Genomic DNA, 10138 nt, shown 5'->3' with positions numbered 1-10138 from the left:
TAAATAAAAATATATGTACATATAAGTTAAATTTGAATTGAATTAGAATTATTTTTTTAAAGTTAAATCTGAAATTCAATTCAACCCAATAAAAACATTTAAATTTTCTTCCAACACAAATGACTTGATATTGATACTTAAGGACCAACCCTAAATTATTTGGTTAAGAAATACAAGTTACTATTATTTAAGTCAATGTTGTTGATTTTTTTAAAATTTATTTATGTATAAGATACGGTGAAAATAAATAATATAAAAATTATATTAATTAAAAAATTGAAATTCTAAAGTTATTGCCTTTTAATATTTTACATCATGCATAATGAGATGGAGCAGAGGGGCACAGGCATAGGAATCAAGACAACCCTGTCACATGAGAATAAACAGAACAGGCAAAAGTATCATTATTATTGGAAAGCAAGAGTCAAAGGAGAAACAGAATTGGATACCATTCCCAGCGCAACATAAATCATTCCTCACTCAATTGCTCTAATAAATCCTCATAATTTACCTATTTTTTTATATAATAAATCTATTACAAAAAGTAACAGAATTCTGAAGACTGTTAATTACTAAAAACTGATCTATAAAACGCATAGAAGCTCCACTTAAAACTCTTATTTAATTTAATTTTTAAAAATAAATACAAAACAATAAATTAACATAGTTAATATGTTAATCTTTTATTTATTTTTATAAACATTACATTACTTTTAATTTAAAAACAAAAAATTATCGTGTTTCTTTCTAAAACTTCACTTCTAAACATACCCTAAGCTTAAGATAATTCAATGGAAAGGAAGATAATTAACCATGTAAAAGCTTATAAGCACAGTTCATAAACCAATAGAAATTATTTTCCATGGAATTTGAAATAATTTTTTTACACAAGCACGGTTGAAGGTCAAATCCTCGATCAAAATTGATGATATTCAGGATAGTAACAACATGCAAAACAATTTTATTATAAATTTGTGTAGTAATACATGTAACTAACATGATTTAGAAGCCGAAGCACGCTTAATTCTAAGCTCACTAATTTCAATCCCCAAGCATTTTTATCTATCAATGTTGCCCCGTAATTCCACAAATCCGTAGAGCAACATTTCAAAAACAAACGACACGATGCTGAATACGTGAAATTTCCTCTTTCATTTTTCTCTTTTTTGGAGTTGGTTCAAGTCGTAAACTCAAACCTCTGCTCTCCGAATTTTCTTATTCTGCTTGTCTTCCTTCCGGTATTTGTCTCTTCTCTCCTCTCTCCGGCGCTTTCTCAACAACAGCTCTTCTTTTGCACTCTCTGCTTCAAGTGCTTTCCTCTTATTCTCTTCCTTAAGCTTTCGCTTTTTCATCTGAAAGAGGCTCAGAAAATAGGTTTATGTCAAAAGACATGCAAAAGTAGTGCTTTAAATGGAAAAAATTAAGCTGCGTCATAACAATGACACTTGTTATGAATGGTATTGCTACAGAACTTTGGGAAGAAAAAAAAAACTCAAGATATCTCTTTTAAGCAAATATTATTTTTCTAAATAATATTATAAGCATCAATAGCAGGAAATTACACCTTAGTCAACATGAAATAAATTTCTCAACAGGAAAAATCTATAGGATGGTTAGTAATTAATACATTGACGATTGACCATCAATACCTTGAAGCAAGAAAAGGAATAGATATAAACCATCAAGAGTTGCAATTGAGTTTTCAAACTTACAGATTAATCCATGACTATATTATTCAGTTAAAAGGAAGGTCCAACCAAAGACCTATATGTGATGGAAAAACATTATTAAATGCACTGTAACTGCTGGGTTAGGAATAGAACCCAGGATCAAGTATTTCCAGAGGACGGCAGCCATTAAGCTACAAAGTCATTGGCTAATGGCTAGTGAAAGCTTTCTTAGAATTTTAGTGAAATAAAAGGAAGATTTAGTGTTTGTAGTTGAGGCACTCTCAAATTTAAGAGACTTGCCATCCAATAAAATGGAACAGAAATACTTTTTAGCAAAGGAGTATAATCCCAAGCCAATTTCACAGTCTGCTAAGAAATCCTGAATAGAAATTCAAATAACAAAAGTCAAGCAAACAAACTATCAGCTAACATACTTACCTTCTCCCTATCTATTAACTGGAGGTGTTGAACAAGAGTATGAACTTTGCGCTCTCGAGGTTCCATGACAACACCCCTTGCCCTTCTCTCCTCAAGTAACGGCTTTTTTCGCTTGGAAATATCCTTCGGTTTTGATGCAAAGGGTAGACTCGCTTGTAGAGACTTGGGAATCACCACTGGATTGAATTTTCTAGGTTTTCTTTCAATTTTCTGCCAAAAGAGAAGGAAAATAAAAATAAGTAGACACAACCATAAGGGAGGAGAGAAATGTATCTAAGTGCATCAGGCAGGTAAATGATCCACATTGGTATCAAACTAGAAAATACCTTGTAAAGTGAATCTTTATTTACAGGAATAGCAAGATTATGCTCTCTTCTCAATTCTGCAACAGTTTTCATTCCTTTCCAGGTCATGTCACGAGGCTGCAATGCTGTTGTCAATGGATTATAAAACTGAGGAACTTCAACTTGAGTCCATGCACGCAGGAAAACTATGTCACTCATCAGAATTTTGTCTTCAAAAGTGCACCTAGCAATTCCTTCTTTGGTTTGCCCACCCTTCCTTTTCGCTTGATTACCTATCTCTTCTTTTGCAGCCTGCCAGATTAAAGAAAATAAATTAGCACAAAATAGATGGCAAATTAAATTATACATGTCCAACAGAAACTACCAAAACAAATCATCAGTATAATATATGGCATTGTCTCAATTTGACAATTAACAGACCTTCTTGACCTGCCCCCTAATCCCACTGACTGTCCGAATAGCTGCACCTTCAAAACGAGCTACTTCAAGATCTGAGGTAAACATATCCTTGATAAGTGCTGTCTTCTTGAATATCTTGCATGGATAACCAACCAATTTGATTTTCTTCACTATCCTTGCTGCATGATTAAACTCAAGTACAACTGCAGTTGCAGTAATCCTAAATGTTGCCTGATAAACAGAATACATCCTCTCAGGCACTAAGCACAATTATAACAGAAAAACCTACAAAAATAAACATCCCATAGTTTGAGATGGAATTAAAGGGCATATAACAGCAAAAAGGAATGTACTGCCTGACCTGATTGTTTGATAAGTTCTGAAAGGCTACAACCCCAGTGTTGGGAGGAGCAAGAGGGCCCCAAAACATAGCAAGGCAATGCATGTGTTCTGGAGTATATTTTAGCATACGATCCCTTCCATTACTATCCTCAATGGCATAAATTGGGGTTGTCTGGTAACGCCTCCATCCAACAGATACAATAATTGGGTCTCTAGTCTTCAAAACTTTCTTGTGCCACCTGTGCCGCTTTAACCTGGCCTGGAAGCAAAGAGGAAACAAAGACAAGAAAGTTTCAACTTTCAATCAACTTGAAAAATTAAACTCAGGATGCTAATTAACATGTAATAACATGTTTTTGAAGCCAAGTTATCACTTCTACACAAACAGCTCATTACATTCCATACATATAGATGGTCCACGTTACCATTCACAAAACAAAGAAATTATTTTGTCTCTTCAACATCAACAGGAAGTCTCATTTTGATGCTCTACCAAGTTTGGTGATGGTGACACATCTCTTGTCTTTGAGATTATTGCATTAAACAATCAAGTCAAATAGAAATCGCAACCAATTTGCTTTGAATGAACATACATTTTCCTTATAATATTACCGCCCAATTGTAGACATTTTTGGCATCTTAGTTTTATTGACTTAAACTTTATAAGGAATTATGTTTTAAAAATTCCACTGACCTGCATGTATCCAACATTTTCCTCCCCTATACCAATCCCTCCAACCAATATTGGATGGTAGGGATCAAAGTATTCAACCATCTCACAAGGAACATCATGAATCTCCAATCTTAGATAAGTTCCTGTTCGGAAGCCTTCTATCTCCAATCGGGTAGCCTCATCAAGATCGTTGAGTTCAGCTATATTCATTTGTTTCTGGAGTTCAATCTCCTCTTTCAACTGGCAAAAACCAAGAGTTAGTAGCCATCATATAACATGGAAGTTGAGACCTAATATAAGCAATTTACCTTGTCAAAATAGCTACTTTCATTAGCTTGACCACGACGGAACTTGTCTTCATTTTCATTACCAGTATCTTCCTCTGATGACCCAGAGTCATCATCAAATGTGAATCACAATTAAGGTAACAAAATATAGAGCCAAAATGCACCCAACAATTTGCTTTTAATAAAATGAATCAGGACCAAACAAAAAGTAGAAGCTTCATCCATATTGTTCATATCAATGGTTGAGCCATAGGATCCATATTATTACTCAAGTTTAGGAGACAGGGCCTTGATGAAGTTTTCTATGCGGTCCATCCATGGCTGACTTAGCTAGGACCTTAACTATGGAGAAAAACATCAAGCATTGGCAGTGAGGAAAGTGAAAGGACAAGAGAGACTCAACTGAAAGAAGCTCCACCACTAGAACCCAGGTAACAAGTGCAAGACAGCATTAGAAAACATAACAAATTGAGAATGTTGCTATTATACTATATCTACTTTCTAGTGCCTGTTTGGATTAAAAGTTGAGAGAGCTCAAAAGTACTTTTACTTCAAAAGCAACAAATCTTTCCTTCTGAATTCATGCATTGGAACACGCAATTTTGTATTGGAATTTGTAAAAGTACTTCTGTAACTTAAAATCAAACATAGGCCTAGTCCTCCAGAGGATTTTTTTTTGCATGTTGGAGAGGGGAGAGGGTGTTAACCTTTAGATAAGACAAACAATGTATGGAATTTAAAGTCATGATTCTATAAAGTCAGAACCTAAAAGCAATAAATGTGGCATTCTCCCTTATTCTGAGAAAAACTAGTCTTTTTACAGGAGGGGGGGTGGGGTTATCAGAAGTAAGTCAAGTAATGGTTCATATTAATTAAATAAGTATACGAAGAGAGATAAAAAGGATATTGAGAGTCAAACTTAGCACGAAGAGCAAGTTTCTTAAGCCTCCGCTCCTCAGCTTCTAAATCATCTCCCTTGTGTGTTGTTGCAGCCAAAGCATCATCCGTCTGATGATTCTCATGCTTTTCTCCTGTTTCCAAATCTTCAAAGTCACCATAGACATCATCATTTTCCTCTTCAGTATTAGCTGCTGGTAATGCATTTCTAAGTGCAGCTTTTGCCAAATTGCCAGTCACAAATCGATTGCGAATCTCCTCATTATCATTCTCATCCCATCTCTGATCCACAAATTGTGTACACTTGGAACAATCCTCAGTGTTGACCATCCCATCGTCATTCAATCCATCTCTCACGTTTTGCTATAGATTTTAAAGACAAAAGGAAACACAGATACTTAGTTTATGAAGCAAATAAGGACAATCTGAGGGCTAACAAATTTAAATGAGGATTTTTAAATATACCAACATATACATTTCAAATGTTGCTTTTTATAATTGTCATTAACCAGAAAGAAGCATAGCAGAGCAATAATTACATGAGAAATTTGGTATAAGTCCTGCAACTGCAAGGTAGTAAAGGACCAACCTTTTTCACTTCTTCTATGGGCTTAAAAAAGTCATCATCACTTTCCTCATCCCCACTATTATCATTATCTCTGTTTATAGTGGTGGAATTAATTGTAGATTCCCCGTACACAAGTTGCATCAAACTAGGAGTTTTCCGTGAGAGATTTCTTTCTGCCAAAGACTCTTTCCATTTGGAAACATTACCCATGTTATCTTCTATGAAAAAAAACAAGAACGAAATGTCAGAAAAAATATAAACCCTCCAGCAACAAGTTACTGACTTGTAGCAATTAACACGGGATAAGAATATTGATTAATTTACAAGGATTTACCAAGACCTAGTACTGAGATGAGAGCATGAATACAACACATTTATACAGCCAGATAAGAACAGACAAGATAAAAAATATAGACAAAGATAGGAGGAAAACTGCACCATTTGTGTCATCATTATCATTGTCATCTTCCTCCTCCTCTTCTGAAGATTCTACATCATCATCACTGGTATCACCATCATCATCCCCTTCTGAATCCTGTCAATGAAGTCAGTCTGAAATTATGAGTAACCCAGTAGAGTACTATTGATGCAAGCCGATACACATATCACAAACAAAAGTAAAACAGAAGAAAAATAATTTTATAGACTACACAATTCAATATAAGTTTTAGCTTGGTCTAAAATTCAATATAGTATAAGCTTGATCCTATGTAAACAGATTCCAGGTAAAAAAATAACTGAAAGGGAATGGCCATAACACAATCTAATTTCTTTCCTGTGGCCTGTGGGTATAAGTGAGGCATGACTCAAAAACAAACACAATTGCTTAAAGCTCACCATCAGATCATTTTGATCAACATCATTTCCAAATATTGCTCTTCTCCTCTGTCTTCCATCATGAAACTCAATATGTTCTTGCAAATGGACTCCATTACTAGCATTACTATTTGGTGCATCTTTGTCATCATCATCAGAACCAGAGGGTTCTCTGTCTGTGGCATCATCTTCATCCTGATCAGATGATTCTGAACCATCCAAATCCATTTTGTTATTATCTTCACCAGTTATAACAGCCCCAGGCTGATATTTATCCAAAGCTTCTGTTTTGCCATTTGGTTCAACTTCCTTGTTTGTGCCATGTGCATCACCTAGAGCTTCTGATGACACATTTGTCTTTTGACCAAAAATATTGATAAAGCTGTTCTCTAGTTTTTCATTAATTGAGTATTTGATATTCTGTAGCGATTTCACCAAATCCTCCCCAATATCTCCACCCTTTCCTGTCCAAAGCGTACGAGAATTTTAATGAAAATAAAATATTTGAATAGGGAAGAAATTGGATAAGTAAAACAAACAAGTATACTATTGTAACCGGCAATTATATTAAAATGATACAGGTAAAAAAAGAATACTATAGATAGCTGGCACGTGTGATCATAATGACTTAATGATAAAAGTTCCATGACACAATACCTTGAAATTTTCTGCAAAAAGATCTGTCATCATATGATCATAATATAATTTCACAATCAAAGATAAAATGCATGAAATATATTCAATTCTGCTACCATATGACCACAATATGATTTAATGAACAAGGATAAAAATATGATGCATGAAGAAAAGAAACTATCCACTGACCTTTACTCGTCATAGCAGAGTTTTCATCAACTTTTGAGAATTGAACAAGGTGATCATTAATATTTATGTATACAGCATCTTTGTCGTACAAAAGATCCCCAAGGCCAGACATGGGAGCATAGAATAACTTTTCCTTATCACGCAGTCCTTTCTTTTTTGCGGCAGATGGAAGAGGACAAGGATCAGGTAAAGCAGTAACAACAGCTAAACTATAATCACCCACTCCTGCTATGTGCACCTGATTTCCAAATTCCAACTAATTAGACTACCAACATTTGGGAGCACATAAACATAATACTTCTGAGTACCATCTGATCACTGTATTGATCTAAGAAGATAGTCTAAAGGAATTAAACACTTCTAGCAAGTATCAAAGCTAAAACAGTGAAACTATGCCATAACTAAACTCCTTTTATGTAATATATACATTGAAATCCCTTACGGAGAAGGAAAGAGTTCTTGGATATTTCAGGGGGGAATGGTTACTAACTATAGTGCATGAATAGAGAATAAATAGCAAATTAGTGGTTGATAAACATGTATCAAATAAATGCACTGAAGTGATGAAATTAAATTTAAGAAAAATTATTATGAAGAAAATTAGAGAAACAAATAATAAGATTAAGATCACATGGAGATCATAATTTCTCCACTTTCGACTAATTGGTTGTCGACAAACATTATACTGCAATAGAATCAGCAAATAAAGCATGAATTTGTTTTAAGTTAAAAAGGACAAAACAATGTGAACTTTGAGCAGACAATAACATGAGGAATATTAATATAATCAAAAGTTATTGCTCTGAACCATCTTAAGTATCAATTGAGAACTATCAGTGGCACATTCTTCCAAAAAGCTCTAAATGATGAATTTAGTTTCAGCTAAAGGCAATAATATAGTTCAACTGTTGAACTCACCTTATTGCCCATTTTCAAATTGCAGCCTCTAAGATAGCCATAAAGAGTGACTTTTCTGTCACATTTATTATTTGCATGCACTTTTTCAGGAGGAGTGATGTCTTCAAAACGATCTACCATAACATAGGGGTGAGAAGTTCGCCAAGATAAAGGATGAAACTTCATGACTGATATAAATCGAGCAAGATTGTGAACTTCACGCTTGACATACCTGTTCAATTAAGGAAAGTCAGTATTATAAAGTAAAACTAGTAACAAGGCTAGACAAATGTAAAAGAAGAAAATGTATAACAAAACAGATTTCTGGTAACAACTTACTTTCCATGAATAAGGCCCGATAAGTAAAACAGTTTAGCGCCATCATATATTTCAGTCCAGAACCGGTGCTTGAGTCGCTGTTTTGTTTTCCTCAACTTCTTCGCATCCTTGAATTTATCAAGGTGGGTGAGAACCCCCATGACCTTAGGGAACCCATGAACTTGCAATATGTTAAGGAACTCAAAGGTTTCCTGCACGTGAAGTAACATCTCAAAAAAACAGCATCCTTATTTTATAAAAACTAACGCCGAACCAACTTCAAGAAAATCACACAGTAGCACCACGACATGAGTACAAACACATTCATTGACAAACCTATCATCATTCAAAAAACTAACTCACCATTTCGAAACCATAACTTCCATCTATAAGAAGAAGTGCTAGATCGGCAAACTTCGCGGCATCTATCATGCCATTGATATCATTCGGACATTCCACAAACTGCACCCGCCTTTGCTTCCCTGACACGTGAAACAAAAATCACCGTTAAGCAAGTCCAAAGAAAACAGTGAAATACACACGCATATATATTGAATCACAAACCTGATACGATGGTAATTGGACCTCTCACATCAGGCAAATTATGTTTCGTGTAATGTTTAACCAAAGACTTAATCAACAGTGACTTCCCAACCTGAAAGCGAACCAGTATAAAGCAAGATTAACAACTAATTGCATTGTGTTGTGTTGAATTGGAGTGAAAGAAAAGAGAAGAAGAATAAGCACGCACCTGAGGAGGGCCCTGCACAACGACGACGTAGGGAGCGGGTTCGTCGTAGGAGCGGTCGATGACGGGAACGTGGAGGCGGCGCTGCTCTTTCTCGACGGCGCGTGATTGCAAGCGCTTGGCTTTGTTGGAGGAAGTGAAAGCGAATGCCTTAGGGTTTCGGTTCTTAGGATCCTCTAATCCTCCGGCGTCATCGGGATTCTGCTTTTGCTTCTTCTTAGTCTTCTTCTTCTTGTTGGTTTTGGCACCAGATTGACGAGTCCTGTGAGACTTATTGGATTGATCGGCGTCGTTGACGGCCATCGAAAGGGCTTCCCTCAATGAAGTCTCTCACCAGTCACCAGTGTAGCGTTTGGTAAGGTTTAGGGTTTATCAGCTTCCAGTTTCAGAACGGTAATGGCGGCAACTTTGTACAATGGTTTAGACCCGGAAAACCTACCCATTTACCCGTTTTTATTTATTTTATGAATACACATTGAAATAATTAAATATAGATATAAATTGGAATACAAATATTATTAGTCAACAAGAACACTCTGTTCAACTTTGTTTGAAATTAGAGTTTTCAGTCATGCAATTAGATAACTTACGCTTAAATATTTGAAAGAAAAGTAGTCTATAAAAAAATATGGAAAAATGACAAAAAAATATAGTAAGTTCAATATAAAAAAGCTTAAATACAACAATTTTAAAAAAATAAACAATTATAAAACATAATCTAATTTGTATTCGATATTTAAAATTATTTATTTGTTCATTTAATTCTTAAAATATTATTATTTTAATTGGTTGTGATGTAGAAATGGTTTCGTAAAAATAATAATGATAAAATAACTTATTTTGTGAATTATTTTTAAAAAAATAATTAATTTTATCCGTCTCGTTAATTGAGAACATCCACTTAAAATAAAAACGTAGCAGTAGTGTTTAACTTAATATTTTTAAGTCTTTGCTT

The 10138-nt window shown here is 34.7% G+C and overlaps 1 protein-coding gene across 2 annotated transcripts; it reads right to left on the bottom strand.

Moving 5' to 3' along the window:
• Positions 1 to 934: 934 nt before the first annotated feature.
• On the bottom strand, positions 935 to 9617 carry LOC114374427 (ribosome biogenesis protein BMS1 homolog). 2 transcript variants are annotated; one of them, XM_028332062.1, is made up of 17 exons: positions 9187 to 9617; positions 9000 to 9090; positions 8799 to 8917; positions 8457 to 8647; positions 8139 to 8349; positions 7221 to 7458; positions 6417 to 6859; positions 6018 to 6114; positions 5601 to 5797; positions 5022 to 5374; positions 4136 to 4235; positions 3849 to 4067; positions 3174 to 3413; positions 2834 to 3043; positions 2435 to 2704; positions 2109 to 2318; positions 935 to 1352 (listed from the first exon to the last, which is right to left on the bottom strand). In XM_028332062.1, exons 1-17 carry the CDS (start codon positions 9484 to 9486, stop codon positions 1191 to 1193), a joined length of 3651 nt encoding a protein of 1216 aa, XP_028187863.1. In that variant the 5' UTR covers positions 9487 to 9617; the 3' UTR covers positions 935 to 1190. The 2 variants fall into 2 exon arrangements, with proteins under 2 accessions (XP_028187863.1, XP_028187864.1); XM_028332063.1 differs by having other exon boundaries at positions 5601 to 5794.
• Between the last annotated feature and the right edge of the window lie 521 nt (positions 9618 to 10138).

This window comes from Glycine soja, chromosome 11, assembly GCF_004193775.1.
Source record: "Glycine soja cultivar W05 chromosome 11, ASM419377v2, whole genome shotgun sequence".
Classification (NCBI taxonomy): Eukaryota; Viridiplantae; Streptophyta; class Magnoliopsida; order Fabales; family Fabaceae; genus Glycine; species Glycine soja.
The sequence above is the reverse complement of the archived record's forward strand: the minus strand, read 5'-3'. Positions and strand labels throughout refer to the sequence as shown.

What these genes read in the sequence shown, in the direction of transcription:
- LOC114374427 (XM_028332062.1), bottom strand. Translation starts at nt 9,486, where the DNA reads ATGGCCGTCAACGACGCCGATCAATCCAATAAGTCTCACAGGACTCGT. An exon ending in CTCTGCTATGACGAGTAAAG is followed by an intron (nt 6,860 to 7,220) that starts GTCAGTGGATAG and finishes CGCTTTGGACAG; the next exon opens with GAAAGGGTGGAGATATTGGG. An exon ending in AGAACTTATCAAACAATCAG is followed by an intron (nt 3,044 to 3,173) that starts GTCAGGCAGTAC and finishes TCTGTTTATCAG; the next exon opens with GCAACATTTAGGATTACTGC.